The sequence below is a fragment of the Chelonia mydas genome, chromosome 2 (genome assembly GCF_015237465.2).
Source record: "Chelonia mydas isolate rCheMyd1 chromosome 2, rCheMyd1.pri.v2, whole genome shotgun sequence".
NCBI lineage: Eukaryota > Metazoa > Chordata > Testudines > Cheloniidae > Chelonia > Chelonia mydas.
The window spans coordinates 44,493,702-44,519,831 of NC_057850.1; the positions used below are offsets into that span (position 1 = coordinate 44,493,702).

The 26,130-nt window shown below is 43.8% G+C and overlaps 1 protein-coding gene across 2 annotated transcripts in view; it reads right to left on the reverse strand.

Annotated features, from left to right (window-relative positions):
• Positions 1–26,130, reverse strand: part of SLC26A7 (solute carrier family 26 member 7) — a 141,913-nt gene that overhangs the window by 26,846 nt on the left and 88,937 nt on the right. For both annotated transcript variants that reach the window (XM_043539357.1, XM_027818245.3), the window contains 4 exons: positions 23,553–23,630; positions 21,958–22,053; positions 6,899–7,005; positions 4,052–4,118 (listed from right to left, as the gene is read on the reverse strand). In XM_043539357.1, the coding sequence (XP_043395292.1) occupies positions 4,052–4,118; positions 6,899–7,005; positions 21,958–22,053; positions 23,553–23,630 (348 nt within the window). The remainder of the gene's footprint in view (positions 1–4,051; positions 4,119–6,898; positions 7,006–21,957; positions 22,054–23,552; positions 23,631–26,130) is intronic.

Genomic DNA, 26,130 nt, shown 5'->3' on the forward strand with positions numbered 1-26,130 from the left:
TCTGCTGATCAGTGGTTTATGATCTGTTATAAGTGTAAATTAATCCAATCTGCACAGATATCTGTGAAAGTTCTCATATGCCCATACGTTTGCTAGGCACTCCTTTTCAATCTGTGCACATAGTTTTTCTGCTTCTGTTTAGTGTGTGTGAGCAACTTTTAACTGGCTTCCACCCAGATACATGTTGTTGCAACAATACACCACCTAGGCCATAGCTGCTTGCATCAACCTTGGCCACTGTGGGTTTGTTCACATCATAATACTTGAGAATCAGATAAGGTTGAGATAATTTCCTTAATGATCTCTCACTCTCACATATTGGGAGACAGACAAGTCCTCGCTTACAGACAGGCCCCCAACCTGAAGCAAATACTCACCAGCAACCACACACCACACAACAAAAACATTAACCCATGAACCTATCCTTACAACAAAGCCCAATGCCAACTCTGTCCACACATTTATTCAAGTGACACCATCATAGGACCTAATCACATTATCCACACCATCAGGGGCTCGTTCACCTGCACATCTACCAATGTGATATATGCCATCATGTGCCAGCAATGCCCCTCTGCCACGTACATTGGCCAAACCAGACAGTCTCTACGCAAAAGAATAAATGGACACAAATCTGACATCAGGAATCATAAACCGGTAGGAGAACACTTCAACCTCTCTGGCCACTCAGTAAAAGACTTAAGGGTGGCAATTTTGCAACAGAAAAGCTTCAAAAACAGACTCCAACGAAAAACTGCTGAGCTTGAATTAATATGTAAACTAGATACTATTAACTTGGGTTTGATAGAGACTGGGAGTGGCTGGGTCATTACACATATTGAATCTATTTCCCCATGTTAAGTATACTCACACCTTCTTGTCAACTGTCTAAATGGGCCGTGTTGATTATCACTACAAAAGTTTTTTTTCTCCTCCTGATAATAGCTCATCTTAATTAATTAGACTCTTACAGTTTGTATGGCAATTTCCACCTTCTCTGTATGTATATATACATATATCTTCTTACTATATGTTCCATTCTACGCATCCAATGAAGTGGGCTGTAGCCCACGAAAGCCTATGCTCTAATAAATTTGTTAGTCTCTAAGGTGCCACAAGTACTCCTGTTCTTTTTGCGGATACAGACTAACACGGCTTCTACTCTGAAACCCAAGAATGGCTGAGGTTAGTTTAAATAAGATATGTTACACACAGCACTACCTAGTGGCTGAACAGTATAATACATTTTAGCATTTCATTACAGCCAAAACCCTCCCAGTCCAAGAATACCAACCAGGAGACCCTGTCAAAATCAAACTTTTCCTCAGGACATGGTTGAGGGGAACTGTGACAAATTCAGATCTGGTTTAGTTCTATCTGCATTCTGGATGCATTTCAAAATTTGATCTCTATCATTCTGAGAAAAACTGAGATCCTTTACAATGTATCCTTCCCGAGGAAAGAAAACTGTTTGAAGCAGCCTATTCACTAGTTTCCTAAGGACATCCACAGCTGCTGCATCCATTACTCAGCACCAGATACATTTTGGCAAGAGTTTGATCTTAACAGTGTCTGTGATGTGACATGTTTCACATATGTTTTTTGAGAAGCATTCTCTCAATCTTTTTTCCATATTGAAGTTTCTGTTTGCTTATTGATGGAATAACCCCTATAAATCCACAGTACCTTGATAGTATGACAGCTGATTAAATTTGCATATTTTCATGTTTAAGTATCCTGTTTATCTCTAAGTTGTCATTTTCAAGGGGAGCCTCAACAACTCCAGCATTCACACATTTAAAAACTCACTGTAAACAACTGCAACCCAGCAGTTCTAAATTAAGTTAAAAGCCATGTGCCAAGGCAGATTTCTTAATCTTGAAAATGTTTTTCCTCTTTGTTTTTTGTAATAAACTCTTGAGAAATCTGCTTCCTTACTAAAACTTTATTCCCTCCACTGTATGTATGCTAGTTTGTTGTTGTATGTTCTCAGGCATTGATCTTTCTTGGTGATTTAGGAAAAAAGAGAGCTAACGCAGAGACTTGGAGAAAAGAGATATAAGGAATTTTTAAAAATATTTTTCAAGAGAAAGAAATATAGATCAAATTTTGGGTCATGTAACTCTAACAAAGTTCCTTTAACTTTTTTTTCTTAATACTGAAATTTGATCTAATAATCAACAACTGGGACAGGTGTCACACCATTGTTTTTAATTAGTGTTTTAGAATCCTCCTCTCTCTCGCTTACCATTGTTTTCAGCCTTGTCACTCAAAATGTTTCAGCGTGCCAAATAGTAAATCCTCTTGGGCAAACTCTCAACTTTTGAGTCCAAGATAACCCAGATTCAAGACGTAATTCAGATATCAAAAAATGAATGATTTGAATGGGAGAGTCTCACTAATGAGGTAAAAAGAAAAGGAGGACTTGTGGCACCTTAGAGACTAACCAATTTATTTGAGCATAAGCTTTCGTGAGCTACAGCTCATTTTATCAGATGCATTCAGGTACGGATGTGGGGACCTGCATGAAAGACCCCCTAAGCTTATTTTTACCAGCTTAGGTTAAAACTTCCCCAAGGTACAAACTTTTACCTTTTGTCCTTGGACCTTACGCTGCCACCACCAGTGTTACACAAAGAACAGGGAAAGAGCCCACTTGGAAACGTCTTTCCCCCCAAAATATTTTCCACTGAATGCATCCGATGAAGTGAGCTGTAGCTCACGAAAGCTCATGCTCAAATAAATTGGTTAGTCTCTAAGGTGCTATAAGCCCTCCTTTTCTTTTTGCAGATACAGACTAACATGGCTGCTACTCTGAAACTAATGAGGTAATAACTGTCAGTCATGTTGCTAACTGAACTATTAAGAAGACTGGATGGATGCATACTTGAAAAGTCATGTGGACACAGCAGAAACTGAGAGGCAGAATGGTTTATTAGATATGGCATTGGACTAGGAATCTGGAGAGGTTGGCTCTGTTTCTAGCACAGCCACTGACGTGCTGTTTGATTTGGGCAAGCCACTGCACCCATAGGTGCTCGAACTGGAGAAGCGAGGGGGAGGGGAGTGCTGCCACATCCTCTGGCTTGAAGTGGTTTCCATTATATACAGGCTTTACAGTTTGGATCAATGGCTCGAAGCACTGACACTATAAAAACTGTTATAGAACCCCTGACTGCACCTCTGTTTCCCATCTAACTTTTGGTCTGTCTGTCTATTTGAGCAGGGTGTTTCTGATTTTGTATGTGTAGAGTACCTGGCACAATGGAGCCCTGATCTCACCTGGAACCCACAGGTACTATTGTAATACAAAGTAATCATAACTATAATGGAAAATAAGCAAAAAATCTGCAATCTGTGATAGGGAGGATAAAAGACGGGTGAGAATACAAGTTCAGAAAACAGTCTCTTGAGGTAGGATCATTCCATCTACTTCTTAAGTGCATCCTGACCAAGGTGATCTTGGCTGAGAGGTGTTTAAAGTGGTCTGTGCCAGCTCCATGCAACCTACCTCCCTTTTCCCACCACATGTGGGTGCACTGTGAAAAATCAGGTTCAGGATGAGCAGATGGGACTGAATCATGGCTGGGAAGGGGCTCATGCACATACAGAGTGCCAAAGGGTTGCAGAGAAATAGGAAATCAAACAGAAGGAAAGAAGTAGTAACTGTTTGGAAACCACTGGTCACTAGTAGATCCCCCAAAACCTGTGGGACTCAGGCAGCTTTTCCCATGAGAGACAAACTCCAACAGAAGATGAACTTCCATAAATTGAAATTCACAGAATTTCATATCCATGGAACCAAAGATAACCATTGACTAGAACCCTTAATTTTTTACATAAACTTTATATTCTTCATACATAATAGAAACCCATAAATAGACCCAAAGCACAAGATCTCCATGGCATATATTTCCACTGGTTTTAGAAATGGCCATGTAATTGTAATTTTTTGAGTGCACTTACTCTTATAACCTTTGCAACAAACTATGGGAGATAAAAAAGATATAGATTAATAAGGGATAGAAGAATCGAGGAAGAGTACACTTACACAATCAGCTTCTGTTTTGAATTCACATTCCACTTCTTTCATATTTTTCAAACTCAGTGTCTTTGCTCTGTAATCAATACAGGGAGAAAAGTTGTAAAGCAGATCATCAGTAATCTTGAATATAGGTAGGTAGAGATACAGGCCTAAAATATAACATAGAGAGCTACAGTGTTCTAACAATAGAATTGCTATATATATTTTTGCATGTTTAAAGTACATTTCATATTGTAATCACTCTATAAAAATCATGACAGCCAGTTACTAGGAAAAATATCCTTCAAGTGTACAAATGCTAGATAGGCTTAGGTTGGTTCTGTAGCCTCTTTAAATTCTGAAAAGTTGTTATAGTATATTACTTTAAATTGAAAAGTAAAAGTACAGAAATTTTAAAATAAGAAAAATGGGACTTTTTTGAAAAATAATAATCTCCAATTATGTAAATGTTACTCCTGTTATGCCTCTGATACTATATTAATAGGCACTGACTCCAGGGGTGCTTTGGGGCTGGAGCACCCCAAGAAAAAAAATAGTGGGTGCTCAGCACCCACTGGTGGTGCCCTCCTTCCCAGTAGCATAGCTAGGCCCTCACCGAGCCCAAGTGGCACCTTTTTAATTCTTTGGCGCCTTTTACAGTGTGAAGGAGCCAGTGAAGGACCCCACGCGAAAGTGCTGCTGAAGACCCAGAGCACCGCCGGCTGAGTACCAGGGGGAGGTGCCTTTTTTTTTCTTTAATCTCCGCTCCCCCTGTTTTTTCCACCTGGCTAAGCCACTGCTCCGCCTCCTGCCAGCAGCGGGCCCTGCCGATCAGCGCGTCCCCTCCCCCACAGTGTCTCCAGCCTGCCTGCTGCAGAACAGCTGTTCAGCGATGTGCACGAGGTGCTGGAGGGGGAGGACAGGAGGCAGTAAGAAGGGGGGGGAGGCCGAACAGGGTGGGAAGCAGAGGGGTGGGGGTGGAGCAGGGACAGGAAGAGGCGGGGTGGGGGGCCCAGGGCAAGTGCCCCAGATGCCAGGGAGTGGAAGGGGCGGGGAGCCAGGAGTGAAAGGGACAGGACCAGCTCTTTCCGGCCACTCGGAGACTGCTGTGCAGTGTGGCGGGCTGGGGCTGCCTGAGAGGGCCTGGCTGGGGAAGTGGCTTCCACACACCGCCCAGCTTCAGGTGCCTGGGGGGTGAGCGAGCTAGAGACTCCCTCCCCACAGCACGTTTCTGGCTCACTCAGCAGTGGTTCCCGGCAGCCGAGCCCAGGCAGGGAGCAGAAGCTGCCTCCCCAACCAGGCTCTCTCAGGCAGCTGCCGGGCTGCAGAGCAGCGACCAGGAGGAGCCAGCATTAGAAGCGGCTCCCTCCTGCTCCCCCCTGGGCTCCTGCCTGCTGGGGGGGGAGGGGGGCTAGGTGCAGTGGGAGGACAGAGTGTTCCTCCTGCAGGTAATGTGGGGTGGGAGAGAGTGGTGGCCCCAGGGCGAGGTTGGCAGGTGGGGGGACACATGACCTCCCCTTTAGATCATGCCCCGGCCAGCATGGGAGGCAGCAGTCGTCCCTCAGGGCTCGGGGACCTTATGCCTTTCATCATCCTTATTACAATGATGATCACATGGGACCTGATTCAAAAGACTCCCATTGACTTCAGTTGGTGTTGGTTCAAACTTTGGGCCAAATTCCCCCCTGTGGAAAACCAAACACCCAGTCACAAGGTGTAACTGAAATCAGAATTTGGCCTTTTCCTTACTAACAGGACTTTCCAAACATGTACATTTTGTTCATTAATAAGTAATTTCTAGCTCTTATGCAGTGCTGGTCATCAGTGGATCTCAAACAGGAGGCTGCCAAAACTGCACTGATGAATTCAATCAGAAGTCATCTACTGTAATTATAATCACTGAGCATTTTTATCCTATTTTCACCCTAATCCTGCATCATGCAAATCATTCTGGAAGGACAGACCCTATACCCAGCAGGAGCCCCATTAGTTCAACGTGCATTGAATCAGGCTCTCTATACTGTACTTAACTTCAATGAAGTTCTGCATGCATGCTGGCAACCCGTCGCATGGGGTTGGTAACTTATAAGTTCATTGGTTTACCAGCACTGGGAGGATCACTGACCTCAAAGAATATTTTCCTTTATTCAAAACCTAAGCATAGTTATTTAGTTGCACTGTGAAAATAATACATATTAATATGTGCTATTTGTAGTTTTTTTCCCATTGTTTATTTTTTGGAACTTATACACAGAATTTTCAGTGTGTGGTTTTTTTTTCTTTAGACACTGGAATGGTTTTCCTATTGGCTTTTATTACAACATTTTAAAATGTGTAGAATGTCAGCTGGCATCTCCTTCAGCACAGTAGCTAGAGGTTGATAATAACACTCAGTAACTAAGGCTTGCCAGATACCCTGCACTTTTCAGTGAGCAAAAAAAGGCTCTAATGGAAGGAAATTTGTATTGATCTTATTATTGATCTTACCCTAGCTTTGGTTTATGTGTCATAGAGATTTGTAATTATTTTAAAAAATCATAAAATAATTTCACGTTATGAAACTGTTTTAGAATTCTTTAATGTCCTGGAAATGTAAAGGTCTGACTGGTTTTCTTTTTATTTGTAAGTGTAAATTCCTTTTTATAAGAGCATTAAGACACTCCACACAGTGCATTTCAAGGCCATTATTGTAGTTAGGGCATTATAAAAATAATCACTCATTTTTAGTGTCCCTATATCTACAACTTTCTGTTAGTTACAAAAAATGAGGTTTCATTATTTAACCCAGTGTATTGTACATCTATACTGAGAGTGGAGCAATATATGTCACAATGATTTGCTTCTAGAACATTTCAAGAACAAATGATGTCTCACCTTTGGAAGCGGAAAATCACTATAACTATAGTGCAGACAACTCCATACAATAGTCCCACGTTAGCAGCAAAGCAAACTGTAAATACATAGGTACTAACCCATATGCTCTTCAACAAAGGAAACAAAAGACACAGTTAGTTTAAGCTCTCCATAAAACTGTATAATTATTTTTAATTGGGAATAAATATGTTTAAAGTTACCAGCAAGAGGCTTAAATTAGAACTATAACGAGAGATTGCAGCCAGACATCTCTGAACTGGCAAACGAGGAAAACTGAATTATCCATTAAAATTTTACCTCGCCCTCTGAGAACACAAGTGATCTGACACTCTAACAAGTTTAGGGTCATAGAAGTCCATTTCTGAAGCTCTTGTAATGACATATATTGCTACAGTAGCAATGTTATTCAGGCTGAACACAACTTGGTTTTTGCCAAGGCTCTATACATTTCATTTTCCAGGTTGGCAAGTTAATGACAACTTGTTCACTGCACACATTTTAAAAATCCTGCCTCCTTTTACACAATGCCACATGCAGTATGAATTAGGGGTTCTTTTTCACAGTGAAGTAGGAAAGGAATTATAAATTAACACTTATTCTACTCTATAACTGGTTTAACGATCAGCAGAATGTGTAAACATGATTGCTCCTAATAATTAAAGGTCATTTGTAAAACTTTTGACAAAACTTATGCTCATCTATTGCAATATATGTTGGAAACTTAGCCAGGCTAAGTGAGTGATTCAGCGCATTACGTTTTATAGGCCACATTTTTCAGCCAGGCCTCTCAGTAACTTCCAAGTGAGCACATGCAAACACAGATTCACAGGTACAAACACACTTTAAAAACTCCTACATTGGTACTCTTAAAAGGAGTCAGACTGTCCTGTCAGTTACACATGCACACTAGACAGTACCCAAGTGTTAGAATTTGCAACAGCATTCATTCATTCATTCGTGTGCATGCAAGTGAAACATTGTTCAAGAGCGCATATACATATTTACAGAGGCACAATAATGTCAACAAGGAATTTTACACCCTCAGAAGTAGAGGCCCAGGCTGAAGATTTGCACGTCGGAACTGACTTTGTTTTCATTCTTAATGTAGGTCCAACAGCTCTGCTCTGTTATGAAACCCCAGAACGTATTATGCTGCTCATGTCACAATTACTATAGAAGTTTGCTGGAGCATGGATCGAGCCAGGAGTGATCAGAGATTGTTAACATCTTTTTTAAAAGTATATTTCACTGGTATGCAAAACTGTTGCCACATGTAACTGGGTCCTTCAATAAAGGGAGCAGAGTCAAAGGGCATCTGGACTGGTTATCTGCTGCGCAACTGGGCTCAAGGAAAGGCAGCGGGAACTTATAAAGGGGAGGACAGCTGTAGGTGGGCTAGGCCGATACCTGCAGACACTGCAGGGAATAAGAAGGTTCTTTCAGGGCCAAGAGTTAACAAGCATCAGAAAGGAAGCCTGTGGAGGAGGCCAAACTCCAGGGAAGAAGTGCCAAGAGAGCAGGAAGACAGACCCGCAGCAAGGAAGAACTGTGCCCAGTTTGGGATTGGGATGAAATAAACAAAATTTTAAAGAAAGGATAGGCCCTCAGGGAGGAGGGTGGGAGAGAATCCTGGGCAATAACAGCTGAGCCAGCTTTCTGGTCACTGAGCTTCACTTAAACACTGCAGAACAGACCTTGTTAAGAAGAACTGTACCTACCTAATGGGGGAGGGGGGGAAGAAAGGGGGTGGAGGAGAGCTGGGAGGCTAATTAAGCCATTAGGCAAAAAAAGGAAGTAGGGAGAGAGAGATTGATCTTCCCCGCTTACCTCTGGGGCTGAAGGCTCCCAACGTCTGTGGGAATAAGGCTGAATGGTGTACAAGGGTGGTGGGAATCAACATTGTAAATAAACTGCACTGGGTGTTTTATCAGCCTGAAGGTCTCTGAGAGGTTTGTGGACTTGAGCAGGGGCAGGAGCAAGTGAGCCTGCGACATGTGGGGGCTTGTCTGGGATCTTTGCCAGCACAAGGTTTTTTGTGGCCTGGATGATGGAGGAGACCCTGCAATGGCTGGTAAAACAGTAAGAAGAAATGCAGAAGACCCTGCAAAGATTTGAACAATCCCACCAACATGGAAAAGCAAGCTTTGCTTACCTGGCAGGCAGAGCAACAGAATAGCTTGCAAGATTTCATAAGGGAACAAACTAATGTGCAGCAGCAGCTCCTACAGAAGGTGGTGAGTCCCATGGTGGGGGATGATGCCTGGATACAGGGCCTAGGACTACATAAGATTGGCCCTGCAGATGACCCTGATGCATTCCTGGGCACTTTGGAGAGGATTGCTATGGGTGCAGGTTGGGACAGGGCAACCTGGGCTCTGCGGCTGGCTCCCTATCTGGCAAAGGAAGCCCAAGCGGCCTATATGGCTATGAGTGAGGAGCAGGCCAGGAATTATGAGGTGATGAGGGCAACCATCTTGGATCAGGTGAGTCTGTCCACTGAGAAGTACCACCAGAAGTTCTAATCCACAAGGTGGACTGGGCGTTTACAGGCCCAGGCATTCACCCAAGGCTTTATGGACTGGCCACCTGCTGGTTGAGACCAGACACCCAAGCAATGGGGGAAATAATGGATGCTCTAGGGCTAGAACAGTTCCTTCAAGTCCTCCCCAAGAACCTGTGAGCGTGGGTTAGACGGCATTGACCAGGTAAAGTGGATGCAGCTGTGAAATTGACTGAGGAATACACAGAGCCAGACTTTTCTGGGAAAGAGGGACAACCGTATAAGGGTCTAGAGCTTGGGAGGAATATTGGAGAACACACAGCAGGAAGGGGTGTAGAGAGCAAGAAAGAAGAACCCCAAGGAGTTCTGGCTGGGGTTCAACCCGTTACATGCTATTAGTGTGGGTGACAGAGACACACAAAAAGGGACTGCCTGTATATGGACTGTGGTTTTGCTGAGTTTTGTGGCTGGGCTGGGACTAGGAGGAAACTCCAGCGTGGCCTTGTGGATACAGCCTTAGCTTGCTCCCTTGTCCAGAGGGAGCTGGCGAAGCCTCACTGTATGATTTCTGAAGCAACTATCCCCATGGACACATTCTGTGTTCATAAGAGAAAAGACTGACCCCATAGGAGAAACTGTATAAGCCCCTAGTCAACAGCACCCAAGCCAGGAGGAAAGGAGAGTTCCCCAGGCAACTGAAGGTGGAGGGTTGGGAATTAAGGAAGCCCAAGCTTCTTATTGAGGGACTGATGGAGTCATAGAAAATCAGGGTTGGAAGGGACCTCAGGAGGTCATCTAGTCCAACCCCCTGCTCAAAGCAGGACCAATCCCCAACTAAATCATCCCAGCCAGGGCTCTGTCAAGCCTGACCTTAAAAACCTCAAAGGAAGGAGATTCCACCACCTCCCTAGGTAACCCATTCCAGTGCTTCACCACCCTCCTAGTGAAATAGTTTTTCCTAATATCCAACCTAAAACTCCACACCATCCTCCAGATCATTAAGGAAGATATTAAACAAAACTGGCCCCAGGACTGACCCTTGGAGCACTCCACTTGATACCGGCTGCCAACTAGCCATGGAGCCATGGATCACTACCCGTTGAGCCCGACAATCTAGCCAGCTTTCTATCCACCTTATAGTTCATTCATCCAGCCCATACTTCTTTTAACTTGCTGGCAATAATACTGTGGGAGACAGTGTCAAAAGCTTTGCTAAAGTCAAGGAATAACACGTCCACTGCTTTCCCCTCATCTACGGAGCCAGTTATCTTGTCAAAGAAGGCAATTAGTCAGGCATGACTTGCCCTTGGTGAATCCATACTGACTGTTCCTGATCACTTTACTCTCCTCTAGGTGCTTCAGAATTGATTCCTTGAGGACCTGCTCCATGATTTTTCCAGAGACTGAGGTGAGGCTGACTGGCCTGTAGTTCCCCGGATGCTCCTTCTTCCCTTTTTTTAAAGATGGGCACTACATTACCCTTTTTCCAGTCGTCCAGGACCTCTCCCAATCGCCATGAGTTTTCAAAGATAATGGACAATGGCTCTGCAATCATATCTGCCAACTCCTTTAGCACTCTCGGATGCAGCGCATCCGGCCCCATGGACTTGTGCTCATCCAGCTTTTCTAAATAGTCCCTAACCACTTCTTTCACCACTGAGGGCTGCTCACCTCCTCCCCATACTGTGTTGCCCAGGACAGCAGTGTGGGAGCTGACCTTGTCTGTGAAGACCGAGGCAAAAAAAGCATTGAGTACATTCGCTTTTTCCACATCCTCTGTCACTAAGTTGCCTCCCTCATTCAGTCAGGGGCCCACACTTTCCTTGACTTTCTTCTTGTTGCTAACACACCTGAAGAAACCCTTCTTGTTACTCTGAACATCTCTTGTTAGCTGCAACTCCAAGTGTGATTTGGCCTTCCTGATTTCACTACTGCATGCCTGAGCAATATTTTTATACTCATCCCTGGTCATTTGTCCAATCTTCCACTTCTTGTAAGCTTCTTTTTTTGTGTTTAAGATCAGCAAGGATTTCACTGTTACGCCAAGCTGGTCACTTGCCATATTTACTATTCTTTCTACACATCTGGATGGTTTGGCCCTGTAACCTCAATAAGGATTCTTTAAAATAAAGCCAGCTCTCCTGGACTCCTTTCCCCCTCATGTTATTCTCCCAGGGGATCCTGCCCATCAGTTCTCTGAGGGAGTCAGTCTGGTTTTCTGAAGTCCAGGGTCCGTATTCTGCTGTTCTCCTTTCTTCCTTGTGTTAGGATCCTGAACTCGAGCATCTCATGGTCACTGCCTCCCAGATTCCCATCCACTTTTGCTTCCCCTACTAATTCTTCCTGGTTTGTGAGCAGCAGGTCAAGAAGAGCTCTGCCCCTAGTTGGTTCCTCCAGCACTTGCACCAGAAAATTGTCTCCTACACTTTCCAAAAACTTCCTGGATTGTCTGTGCACTGCTGTATTGCTCTCCCAGCAGATATCAGGGTGATTGAAGTCTCCCATGAGAACCAGGGCGTGCGATCTAGTAGCTTCTGCAAGTTGCCGGAAGAAAGCCTCGTCCACCTCATCCCTCTGGTCCGGTGGTCTATAGCAGACTTCCACCACGACATCACCCTTGTTGCTCACACTTCTAAACTTAATCCAGAGACTTTCAGGTTTTTCTGCAGTTCCATACTGGAGCTCTGAGTAGTCATACTGCTCTCCTACATACAATGCAACTCCCCGACCTTTTCTGCCCTGCCTGTCCTTCCTGAACAGTTTATATCCATCCATGACAGTACTCCAGTCATGTGAGTTATCCCACCAAGTCTCTGTTGTTCCAATCACATCATAATTCCTTGACTGTGCCAGGATTTCCAGTTCTTCCTGCTTGTTTCCCAGGCTTCTTGCATTTGTGTATAGGCACTTAAGAGAACTCGCTGATCGTCCCTCTTTCTCAGTATGAGGAAGGAGCCCTCCCCTTTCGCACTCTCCTGCTCGTGCTTCCTCCCGGTATCCCACTTCCCCACTTACCTCAGGGCTTTGGTCTCCTTCCCCGGTGAACCTAGTTTAAAGCCCTCCTCACTAGGTTAGCCAGCCTGCATGCAAAGATGCTCTTCCCTCTCTTCATTAGGTGGAGCCCATCTCTGCCTAGCACTCCTCCTTCTTGGAACACCATCCCATGGTCAAAGAATCCAAAGCCTTCTCTCTGACACCACCTGCATAGCCATTCGTTGACTTCCACGATTCGACGTTCTCTACCCAGGCCTTTTCCTTCCACGGGGAGGATGGACGAGAACATCATTTGTGCCTCAAACTCTTTTATCCTTCTGCCCAGAGCCACGTAGTCTGCAGTGATCCGCTCAAGGTAATTTTGGCAGTATCACTGTTGCCTACGTGGCAACAAGGGCACACTGCTGACTCATATCCAGCTTCTCATCCTCTGTAATCCCCAGGTCTTCAGGAAAGGGACCAATATGTATTTCTCTCTTAGTACAGAACCAAATGCAGTGGGGTCCAATCCTGACTGGGGCTTCCGGGCACTAAGGTAATACTAGGTAATAAATAATTAAGATACTTTAAATGTCTTTCTCCACTAGTGATGTCAATGTATTCTCTGAATCTTTTTGCTAGACCCTCTATTTGATAGGAAGTCAATACATAAACTGACACCAAAGCCTCCTGCTACTGAGGATGTTAGAGATAGAGCAATCTAAAAGACAGTGGAAGGAACAAAAGGAGTATTTGATTTTAGGAAAGCTGGTGAGTGCACTTAGAACCCTCCTTTGACAGACTTCCATTCTTCATCTTAGTTGTAACAAGAGACACAGAAAGCTGGAGTGGATGAGCCAAAGCAATCATCCTCTCACATGTCAATCACCCTTTCCAAGGTTTATGTTGGCCATGAGTCAGTACTTTGTTAGTCTGAGTAGCACTCAGACTCTTAGAAAAGCAATTTTGTTGATAATCTGCTGGACATTCTAATTTATGGATTGTTGCAAGGGTCAAAAAAGAAAACATAGAAACCTCAAAGATTTCTTTGGCAAGCCACTTTGAGAGAGATAGCAGAGGCTTATAATTTAACTACAGCATTCTTCAAACCTTAACAGTAATACATTCCACGTATGCAGTGTCGTTGTAGCCGTGTTGCTCCCAGGATATTAGAGAGGGAAAGTGGGTGAGGTAATATCTTTTATTGGACCAACTTCTGCTGATCAGAGAGACAAGCTTTTGAGTCCCCATTAAATATACACTGTAGTTGTTTGATGACACCCTGTATGGGTTCCAGTGTGGAGTGGTAGGTGACATCTAGAAGGGTGCGGTTGGAGAGGGTTTTACTTCTGTATTGATGCAGGTTCTCTTGGGGTATTTGGGCTGCCTGTTTCATGTTGTGATCTACTTCTCTGGTGGAGTGTCCTTGTTTGGTGAACATGGGTTTGAGTGTGTTAAGGTGTAAATCTCAGACTTTCTCCTCAGAGCGTATTCTGTGCCTGGCTGTAGATAACAGATTTCTTGGTGTGTTTGGGGTGGTTACTGGATCTATGAAAGTAGATGTGGTGATCCATGCATTTCTTGTATATAGTTGTCTGTAGGGTTCCACTGTTGAAGCTAATCATGGTGTTCATGAAGTTGACACTGGTGTGGGAGTGTTCCAGTGAGAGTTTAAATGGATGGATAGTGGTTGCTGACATTGAGGTGGAAATCTATGAGAGCGTTTAAGTCATCTGTCCAGGGGATCAAAATATCATCGATGTATCTCAGGTATATTGTTGGTATAGTGGTACATTTGTCCAGACATTCTTCTTCAAGGTGGCCCATGAAGAGGTTGGCGTATTGAGAAGCCATCCAACTACCCATGTCTGTTCCCATGGTTTGGACAAAGTATTCATTGGGAAATGTAAAATTGTTATGGGTGAGGATTAAATGAATGAGTTTGGTGATGTGTTTGGGGCGGATATCTGCGGGTTGTCTATTGTCTTGTAAATATTTGAGGCAAGCAGCTATGTCGACTTTGTGAGCGATTTTGGTGTAAAGGAAGGTGACATCCATGGTGTTGAGGATGGTGTTCTGAGGGAGGCTGTTAATGTTGCGAGGTTTGTGGAGGAAGTCAGTTGTGTCCTGAAGGAATCTGGCCCTTTGTGTGGTTTGTGGTTTGAAGATGGTTTCTATGAGTCCTGATATTGTTTCAGTAAGAGTGCCACGGCCAGATATGATGGGTCTGCCTGGGTTCCCTTGTTTGTGTATCTTGGGAAGCATGTAAAAGGTCCCTGGAGTGTGTTCCTGGGGGATGAGTTTGTAGAGTTTCTCTTGGAGTTGTTTGGGAACTGATTTGATGATATCCTTAAATTCCTGGGTAAATTGTGCTGAAGGGTCTTCTTTGAGTTCTTTACAGTAGGTGGTGGTGTCAGAGTGTTGTCAGTTGGTCTCGTAAATGTAATCATCACAGCTGAGGATTACGATGGCACCCCTTTTGGGTGCTGGTTGGATCACTATCTGGTAGTTGGATTTCAGGGACTGTATAGCTGTCCTCTCAGTGGTGGTGGAGAGATTGTGGTGGACATGTTGTTTGTTAAGAATTTCAGTGAATTTTCTTCCTGAAGCAATCAATATAATGATCAAGAGCATGGTTTCATCCACTATTTGTTGTCCAATAATATGATTCCATAGGCACCAACTCTGTGGGTGCTCTAGCCCTGGAGCACCCGTGGGAAAAAAAAGTGGGTGCTCAGCTCCCATCGGCAGCCCATGGATCAGTGCCTCCCCCTCCCACCGTGATCAGCTGTTCAGGAGTGGGGGGAGGGGGCGAGAAGAGGCAGGGGGAGGGCTTGGGGGATGGGGTGAAATGGGGGCAGAGCCTGGGGCAGAGTGGGGGTTGAGCACCCCCCAGGAGCTGAGTAAGTTGGTGCCTATGTATGATTCTTTTTTCTTATGATTGTTGATGGGACGTGGTAATTGTGAGTAGTATCGTCACTGTTGTGCAAGAATTCTTTCAGGTGGAGCCAGGGGAAGAATTCTTCTAGTTTTCCACATACTAGTATGGAATCAGGTTCTGTGGTGGGGCAGATGTTCAGTCCCTTAGAGAGTACAGATAATTCACCTCCAATTAGGGGTAGTATTGATAAACTGATGAGGTTTAGGTTTCGTGTAATGTCCACATGATGGGTACTGGTGCCATAGTTTCTCCTGGAGTTGGTGTTCTGTGGGTTGTGGAGTAGTTGTAGTTGGTTCAATTTTTTGTTTTTGTGTTGGATGGCTCTCATCAGGGATTTTTTAATATATAGTTGTTTTGGATTTCTTGTATGACTTCCAGGTAACTTTCCTGATTTTTTTTCTTCCAGTGTGTGGGAGCATGTCATGATTTCTTGTTCAAGGTGGTTCCTTCCAGAGTATGTGAGGTGCAGTAAGTGGTTCCTCAGTTTTTCTGAAGTTCATCTGGAGAGCTGTTCAGCATATTTGGAGTTGTATGTAGTGGTCAGAGGGTTACAGATGGTGAGACGTCTGGGAATAATGCTTTGTTTCTTGCATTTGCTCAGGAAGTAGATGTCACTGTTAAGTTTTGCTTCCTTTTTCTTCATGTTGTGGAGTTTTCATTTCAGATGGCAGAATTTGATATCTTCCATTGTTTTATGCAGTGTTGTTGTAGCCATGTTGATCCCAGGATATTAGAGAGACAAGCAGTCTTGTGCCTCCTGATACTGGGGGGCACAAAAAAAGGGGGAGGACATGTGACCCCCTCATGTGCTGTCTCTGGGAGGAACTTCAAGCCCCACCTCCCTGGGCCAGGGCAGCCAGTCCGCCGGCTCCTTGGGGGCTGGGGCCATAGAAGCGGGAAGCACGTGCCTCTGGGCCCAGCCCCAGCCTGGGGAGACTCATAGCTCCCCCCAGAGATTGCGGACACCTCAGTAGGGGAGGTACAGGGTGCAGACAATGCCCTTACTTCTGGCTGAGCAGAGGCTAGGGAACCTGCTCCAGGTGCCTTTCCCAGCAACCCCAACCCTACTCCCAGCCTGGGACCTCAGCACTCTCCCCACCCCACCAGAGGTACCTGTAGGGGGCTCTGTCCTTCTCCCACTGTGCATTCCCTTCACCCCAGCTTGCTTGACTGCTCTCCGTGGCAGCTGGGCCCTGGCGGGGAGCAGGATGGAGCCACTTCTCATGCCGGCTGAAGCTGGCCACTCCGGGTCGCTGACTCTGCACAGCATGGCAGCTGTCTGAGAGACAGCCCAGCAGGGGAGACGGTGGCGGCCTGCCCTCTCCACTCCCTGCCCAGGCCTGGCTGCCAGGGACAGGGGTCAAGCAAGCCAGAAACATGCCAGGGCGTGGCTTTGTCTTGCTCGGCCTGTCCCCAGCAGCCAGGCCTGGGCGGGGAATGGAGGGGGTGGGCTGCTGCCGCCTCACCAGCCAGGTTCTCACAGGTAGTCGCCACATTGCACACAGCAGTGGCCATCCTCAGCTGGTATGAGAAGCGGCTGGTCCCACACCTTCTGCTCCCTACCCAGGCTCAGCTGCCAGGGACAGGGCCAAATGTGCTGTGGGGGGGCAGGCGTGGCAGGAGAAGGACAGAGCCCTCTCCCTCCCACTGCAGGCTGAGCAGAAATCTGGGATGGGGGGCACTGGACCCTCATGTCCCCCATATGCGTTGCCAATAGTGAGGTAATATCTTTTATTGGACCAACTTCTGCTGGTGAGAGAGAGAGAAGCTTTTGAGCTTACATGGAACTCTTCTGCAGGTCTGGGAAACTAACTCAGTGTCACTGCTAAATACAAGGTGGAACAGATTGTTTACCTTAACACCCATCCAGTCATAAGGAGGAAAGGAAGGGCAGAGGGGAAGTAGCTGGTGGGGAAGGGGGCATTATTAGTGGGTTGCAGCAAATTGTTGTAATAAGCCATAAATACAGTGTTTCTGTTCAATCCTTGATTTTTAGTATCTAGCTAAGTTATGAATTTAAGCTCCCAGGCTAATCTTTTGAAAATGTTGTGCAGGTTTCTTTTGAGGATTGGGACTGACAGATCAGATGTATGACTCCTTGTGAAAAGTGTTCACCCAGAGGTTTTTGTCTTTTACCATTTTCCTGTGTGAGTTCATTCGAGCGCATAGCGATTATCATAGTGATTATCTGGTTTCACCCACATAGTTGCTATTGGGGCATTTAGTGCTATTTTGAAGTAAACCATGTATTGTGATAGACATGTACAGGACGCATGGATCTCGAAAGGTGTGTTGTGAGAGGTGCTGATCATTATAGCAGTGGAAATATGTCGGCAGGTTTTGCATCTATTGGTCTGGCAGGGTCTGGTGCCACTTTGAGTTGGTTGGTCGGTCCTGGTCTACGGGGAGGAAGCTTGCTTCTGATGATGAGCTTGGAGAGGTTGTGGGGGGATGTTTGAAGGCCAGAAGAGGGAATCCCCCTTTCCTTTCCTCCCTGTGACTGGTGGGCTGCTACAGATTATAAAGCCATTACTACTTCTCCTACCTTCAGTGGACAGGAAGAACAATTGATCCTCAAGAGCCCTTAATTTGTTTCAAGAACCCCCCTCAGCCTTCTTTTCTCAAGTCTAAGCATGCCCAGTTTTTTTCACCTTTCCTCATTAGTCAGGTTTTCTAAACCTTCTGTCATCTTTGTTGCTTTCCTCTGGACTCTCTCCACTTTGTTCCCATCTTTCCTGAAGTGTGGAGCCCAGAACTTGACATAGTATGCCTACTGAGGCCTCACCAGTGCTAAGTAGAGGGGGGTCAATTACCTCTCGTGTTTTACACACAACACTCTTATTAATACACCCCAGAATGATATTAGCCTTTTTCACAACTGCATGACATTGTTGATTCATATCCAATTTGTGATCCACTTCCCCAAGTCCTTTTCAGTGGTTCTACACCTAGCCAGTTATTCCCCATTTTTCAGTTGTGCATTTGTTTTTCCTTCATCAGCGAAATACTTTGCACTTGTCTTTATTGAATTTCATCTTGTTGATTTCAGACTAATCATCGAATTTATCAAGGTTGTTTTGAATTATAATCGTGTCCTCTGAAGTGCCTGCAACCTCTCCCAGCTTGGTGTTATTTGCAAATGTTATAAGCATATGCTTCACCCCATTATCCAAGTCATTAATGAAAATATTGAATAGTACTGGACCCAGGACTGACTCCTGTGGGTTCCCACTAGATACATCCTCCTAGTTTGACAGTGAACCATTGATAGCTACTCTTTGAGTACAGTCTTTCAACCAGGTGTGCACCTATGTTACAGTAACTTCATCTAGACCACATTTCCCTAGTTTACTTATGAGAATGTCACGTGGGACAGTATCAAAAGCCTTACTAAAATCAAGATAGATCATGTCTACTGCTTTCCCCTTATCCACTATCCCAGTAACACTGTCAAAGAAGAAAATAAGGTTGGTTTGGCATGATTTGTTTTTGACAAATCCATGCTGGCTATCTCTTATAAACCTATTATCTTCTAGGTACTTACAAACTGATTGTTTAGTCATTTATTCTAGTATCTTTCCAGGTAACAAAGTTAGTCTGACCTGTCTATAATTCCCCAGGGTCCGATTTGTTCCCCTTTTTATGAAAAAGAAAGATAATAATTTGACATAATATCTAATATTCTATTTCCAGATACTGCATTTGCCAAACCAATGAGCATAACAATCTTGACTTCTATGTTACATGAAACACACCCTTTTAAATGCTCTTTATTCACATCCGTTCCAAAAGGACAGTTGCTAATTATTTCTAAATGTTTTTAGTATAGTTCCTATCTTCAAAACACTTAAAAACCTAGGCAATAGACTGTTTTCATTTCCAATATACTGTCAATTGCTTCTGGGATCCAATACATTCCAAAATCAGCACTAACTGTAGTCACTAATATTACTTGGTCTTGGTGGGTCTCCTCAAACAATTCTATTATATAAGCTCAGCACTTCCATTTACAAAAGAAGACAATCTTTCAATTTGAATTATGCTATCTAGAGCAATATTCTTTACCATTTCATTTTAAAGACTGAACAGAGGTGATGATACAGCTAGCCAAAGATGAATTATTGTTCTAATATATTCAACAAACAAGAATCCAGAGATGGAATCAGCATGGAAATGATACTGTTCCATACACAAGCCTTCTTGGTTCCTTTAGGAGCTAACAGAACTACTGACAAGTCCTGGCACTGGAATAACCTAAATTATTCTCCTAGGAGACTTCAACACGTGTGCTGACAACACCCACATCCCAATGGCTCAGGACCTCATGTCCACAATGGTAAGCTTGAGATTCTCCAAGACACATTCCAGGCATATTAACAGCTGAATACACTCTTGATTTTATCTTAACATTAGTGATAGATAACCTGGATGTAATAACCATGCTCGTAGCCTTGTCTGACCTTCACTTCATCTAAACAGGTTTCAGAGTAGCAGCCGTGTTAGTCTGTATCTGCAAAAAGAAAAGGAGGACTTGTGGCACCTTAGAGACTAACAAATTTATTTGAGCATAAGCTTTAAGTGAGCTGTAGCTCACGAAAACTTATGCTCAAATAAATTTGTTAGTCTCTAAGGTGCCACAAGTCCTCCTTTTCTTCTTTCATCTCAACGGATATCAAAGATTTCTAACCTTGCCACAAGGGAAAAAGAATCAACCAGGCTAATCTGCCTCTGAAAGATTATGAGACAGGTGAGCTTCCAGAATATCCTGGTCGAAAACACCATCTAGTCATTAGAATAACGTGCTGATGGAATAGTTATATAGTCTCCTGCCGATTGACATCAATTTACTTGTCCAGAAATACAACCTCTCTCCACATCATCCACACAGATCACTTGGGATATCTGGCAACCAGTATCAAGTATATAAAGGACAGACTATGTAGGATTCATACAGGGTTCATGCGCTTGGCAACATTCAGGGCACACCCAGAGTGTAGTGTAGGAGCTGTGCACACACAGCTCCTCTCAAGGGCATGAACCTTGGAATCTCGCTCAGATGACATGAACCGTGGGAAGCCTCCCAGGACTGGGCTCAAGGCCCAAGAGCAAGGAATGCGGTAGATAGAAATTGGTAAATAAGAATGTTAAAGCCAGTGTATTCCTTTTATCTGTTGGAGAATGTAATGCGCGGGGGGAGAGAAAGAATAAAGGGGAAGGTGGAAAGCTGACAGGCAGAAGCCCGTTGGCAGACCAGCTTGCTTGCTTGCTTAAAGCTTTGTGATGTCTTTTCATTGAACCGCAACAAGACTAGAATGTAGGTCGCGCAACACAGGCCCAGAAGTTTACCACTTGCAGCACACGGAATTCATAAAAGACTAAGCCACCCCTGTGGATGAGACCCAGCGATCCTCCTTCTCCGTTAGTCTGAAAATTATCACCCAGCTGAACTGCCACTAAAAGTTATCAGTCCAGACTTTTAATGCAACTCCTGTGAACAGCTCCTGCCACCTGAGATCCTATTTCCCCGAAGAGACCAGAAGAATCTAAGATGGCCTCCCATAAACAGAACAGAAGGATGCAACCATTAACACTCTTTAACAGAATTACATACAGTGATCACAAACAGACTTTTGAAACGTTTCAAGAGATATCCAAACCAATAGCTATAACATAGAGCCTTGTAAGGAACTGCAGTTCCACTGCCGGGCAAAGATATACAATGTCTCCCTCAGAAAGGGAAATCTACTGGCCCTCCTGAAACATGTGATAATCAGACCAACACTCGACAAATCACCACCACCACCACCAGTTGATTGGATGTCAGCCATATTTGCTCTGAATATTTTATAGGGATTCTTTGCTGTGAATACTAGTGTCCTGTTCTGATTTCTATTAGAGTATGACTCTGCATTACTTTTTGTTTCACCAATCTGCTCCATTTAGGGTGACCATACAGCAAGTGTGAAAAATCGAGACAGAGTGGGGAGTAATAGGCACCTATATAAGAAAAAGCCCCAAATATCTGTCCCTATAAAATAGGGACATCTGGTCACCCTAGCTCCATTTCACATTCCTTTCTATGGAGTCTTTTATTTTAACCAAACAAAATCTGTTTTACTCTGCAAACGGGAAAGCATCTACCATATCTAATACTATTTTCATCTGGATTAAGATCTATGCAACATCATTAGAAGCACACAATATCTATTTCCACATCTTTTGTACTTTTATTTCTATATGTCCTGTATAGTTTTCATTCCACGTACCAGGGTGGAATACCAGAATTTTTTACACTTCCATACCAGCAAAACTGTGCTGACTAGCTAACCTAGGGATTTGTATACATACAAAATTGGACATTCTAAATCCATTCTGATTAACCAGGTCTGACTGCATACACTTTTTTCATCTTAAATTATGCTTTATCCTTAATAATTTGCCAAAATTCCATTCCTGTTTCTTATAAAGGCAATTAAAATGTCAAATGCTGCTATTTTGTGATTGAGAAAATAAGCTGGCAGTATATAAAAAACTGGCTTGCACTGGCATATCTGTTCTCAGCCTAAAGCAGTATTAAGGTTTTGTTTAGCAAGCATGTGTTTAAGCCTCCGTCTGGAAAACATCCTTAGGTTACATTTCACTTACCCAATCTATTTTATCCACATTCCAATATTTTTTTAAATCACGGAACTGCATTAGCATTCCCTTTAGGCCTACAACAATGATACTTGCTAGAACACACTGAAAAAGAAGAAAAGGGAAAAGGCTATTAGGGAATTGCTAGGTAGCAACACTGGCTTTTTTCCCAAATTAGTACCTGATATTATAACTTAATCCTAGAAATACCAAGGAAAATGTTTCAAAAATGTAATGAGTACAGATATCAAGGGCACAGGCACCAGACCCACTCTCCTCACCTTAACAGACCATATAGGAGAGGCCCTGGACTGAAGAAGACAGGAACTTCTGAAGAGAAATACCAGGCCCATCTGCCTTAGTAGCAGCAGGCCCACATTCTATTGCTGTCTGGGGAGGGTCTCCGGAGCAAAGGAGCTAGTAACTTCCAGGCACTGATATGATTCCTGCCCTATTAAGCAGCAATCTCACTCCTCACCACCTTCTGCAGAAGGGTCCTGGAGTGGAGAATCCAGAGACTTAGCAGGCAGAGTACAGATACCAGGCCAACGCTGCATTAGTCTTTTTAATTTATGGGCCTCAGAGCAGGAAGGAGGAGGACTGAATCAAAACAGGAATAGGAAGGGATAGACTCAAAATATGGAGGTAGGAAAGGGGGAATAAGAAAGATTCAAAATAAGGGTAATAGGATAGAGTTAAATAAAAAAGGAAAATAGCAAAATGCTAAAAGAAAACCACCACAAACAGGAAAACAGGCAAAGGTTAAAATATAAGCTACACACACATAAAGGAAACCAGGAAAGGATTAAAACAAAGCCACATGGTGTATCCCTTATCCAGTGGCTCAGAATGCAAATTATGTAATTAGACTGTAATCTATTTCAGGTCTGGACCCCATATGTGGAAAGCACCTTGCACACCTATGGCACTATATCAACAATAAAACACAGTAAAAGTAAGACATGGCTGACCCCAAATACCCAATATGAACACCCTCAAACTTTGGAGAAGTTTGGATGTGAATTTTAGTGGCTTTGGCCTTTCTCTAGTAATGATTTGGTGTTAACTTACAATGTTTATGGCTAGATATTTTACATGGTAAACTCTATTTGGACTATCCACCTCTCAGTGCAGAAGAGACTGAGTTATTTATCCATAATTCCTTGTACAGCAAAACAAGAACAGTTCATAACTTTCTGTAATAAAGGTTAGATCACTCGCTACTAGCTTCAGTGTGGGACAAATTTATTTGTAAAGCAAAATCACGAACATTCTGTGCTGCAGTAAACTTGTGCAACTACTTTGACTTCAGTGGAGCTATGCCAATTTACGTGAGCTAGAATCTGGCCCCATATATTTAGACCGATGACAGATCAAAATTAAGTTAAAAGAAAATATTTCCCAACACAAAGGAATTTGGGGGTAATCTAGGTATTTTAAGACTTTCAGAGGTGTATTCTCCTCTTTCTATTGTGCCATTAACACTAGTGTTTATGGGAGCTATGTATTCATTTCAAAAGGAGAAACATCTTCTATGAAAGACATGTATATGTTGTTTGGAAATGTGCAATGAAACTTCTAAAAAATAAAAACAAGTACTGTACCATGGGCAGCCAGTATAGCATTGGTCCTATTGCATAGATCACCACAAGTATCAAAATACAAGATATAAGGCAAGCCACCTAAAAACAAACAAACACAGGGAAAGCACAATAATGTTATTCAATATTTATAGCCAATTGAAAGTCAGTTGAATATGCTGGGTTTGTCAGAAATGGTCAAAATAACAGAACATTATAAACACAAAAGATAAAGGAGACAGGCTAGAGATTTTGGCTATCAAATCTGTGGATTGGAACCATGTGTGGATAATTTAAATTTTCACCTCTAGTGGATTTCCTCTAGCCACTAAATGCACGAATATCTGGATCAGATATCAACAATGGGCTTGGTCTTGATGTCAGATACATAGGCACAAACCACTACATGACCTGTAAAATCAGCTACTGAAATGGTGCATGTGTGTGCAGTAATTTCACAAGATCTGCAGTAATGTATGCCCATTCTGTACTTGTATTTATAGTAACATGCCCTTCATATTGTGTCGTTTCACAAAAGTTTATCCCTACATTGAACAATGCAACAGTGATATTTGAAGAAGTCTAGATCTGTTAGTTGTTTTTTGAATAGGAGGAGCTCTTTTCTTCTTTTATTAGGAGAAAACATTTCCCTTGTACGATCAGGTATCAACAAAGATTCCTGTATTATCATTGAAGTATTTTACCTTTGGTTGATGCATCAGTAAATCATAATCCCCAATATCAGAAAGTTAATAGTTTTTGCAGGAAACATGAATCTAGATAAATGCATGCATTATCACATAGTGTTAATCTGGTGGAAAATTACAAAACAAAATAATCCTGTTTTAACAGTAGGAATATTTTAACAGTAGGAATAAAACCTCAAAATGTACTCTAGATCTCAATCAAATCCTCTCCAGGTTTTGGTGATAAATATATGCCTGCTTGCTTTATTATGATACTGATAGTGTGTGTTTTTAATAGAGTTATCAGGGTACACTTTAAGAGATGATTTCACCAAAAATAAAATGTCAGGGAAAAGAGAGGTAAAAGACAGATGCCAGTATCACTTGAGGGAATATTTATGAAGCCTGGGATCCAGGTCTCACTTCCTGCAGTTGCTAGATTAAGGTATCATGAAGAGGAAAATGCTCAGGATCCTACTAAGTCCAAGTAGAGGTTCTTGGAAAACATGAAGTCCACTATAGATTCAAATAGGGCTGGTACTAGTCCTTGTGGGGCTCCTTGTATCTCTCTCATGACATACGACCAAGTCCACTGACTTCTATGCATTCAGAACACCCCCTGCCTCTGCTCTGCTTGTTGTCATCAACAGTTGTTTGTGACAAGCCTGTGCTTTCCACTCCACCTATATGGACCAAGAAAAAAACAGTTACTCACTTTCTTGTAACTGTTGTTCTTCGAGATGTGTTGTTCATGTCCATTCTAAGCAGGTGTGTGTGCGCCGCATGAACGCCAGCCGGAAGATTTTCCCCCTAGCAGTGTCTGTAGGGTCGGCCTGGGCGCCCCCTGGAGTGGCGCCTTCACGGCACCCAATGTCGGGCCCCGCCGACCCCTCCACCCCCTCAGTTCCTTCTTGCTGACTATTCCGACAGAGGGGTAGGAGAGTGGGTATTGGAATGGAATGAACAACACATCTCGAAGAACAACTGTTACGAGAAAGTGAGTAACCGTCTTTTCTTCTTCGAGTGATTGTTCATGTCTATTCCAAGCAGGTGATTCACAAACTAGAGCTCAGGAGGTGGGGTCGGAGTTATCCACAGAAAAGAGCACGGCTCGCCCAAAAGCCGCATCATCCCTGGACTGTTGTGTAATTGCATAGTGCGACGTAAATGTATGTATCGAGGACCACGTGGCTGCCCTGCAAATTTCCTGAACAGGGACTTGTGCCAGGAATGCTGCAGAGGAGGTCTGGGCCCTGGCAGAGTGAGTGGTTATCTGCGGAGCGGGCTCCTTTGCCAGGGTATAGCACTCCCTAATGCAGGACGTTATCCATGACATTATGCGTTGAGAGGATACCGGAAGGCCCTTCATTCTGTCCGCGACTTAGTTCTCTCTATGTAGAAGGCTAAGGCCCTACGCACGTCCAGTGAGTGCAGCCTGCGCTCCCTATCGGAGGAGTGTGGCTTGGGATAAAACACTAGGCGGAAGATGTCCTGGGTCATGTGAAAATCGGAGATGACCTTCGGGAGAAAAGCCGGATGAGGCCTGAGCTGGGCCTTATCCTTATGAAAACTGTGTAAGGGGGCTCAGACATGAGGGCCCTGAGCGCCGAAACCCATCGAGCCAAGGTAATTGCCACGAGGAACACAACCTTGAATGAGAGATATAACAGGGAGCAGGTGGCCAGGGGTACAAATGGCACGCCTGTAAGCCTGGAGAGGACTAAATTGAGGTCCCAGGGAGGGACAGGCTGACTCGTGTGTGGGAAGAGCCTGTCCAAACCCTTGAGAAAACAACTGGCCATAGGGTTTGCAAAGACCAGGAGACCATCTGAGCCCGGATGGAAGGCAGAGATAGCGGCCAAGTGGACCCTTATTGATGACCAGGATAAGTCTTGATGCTTTAGGTGAAGGACATA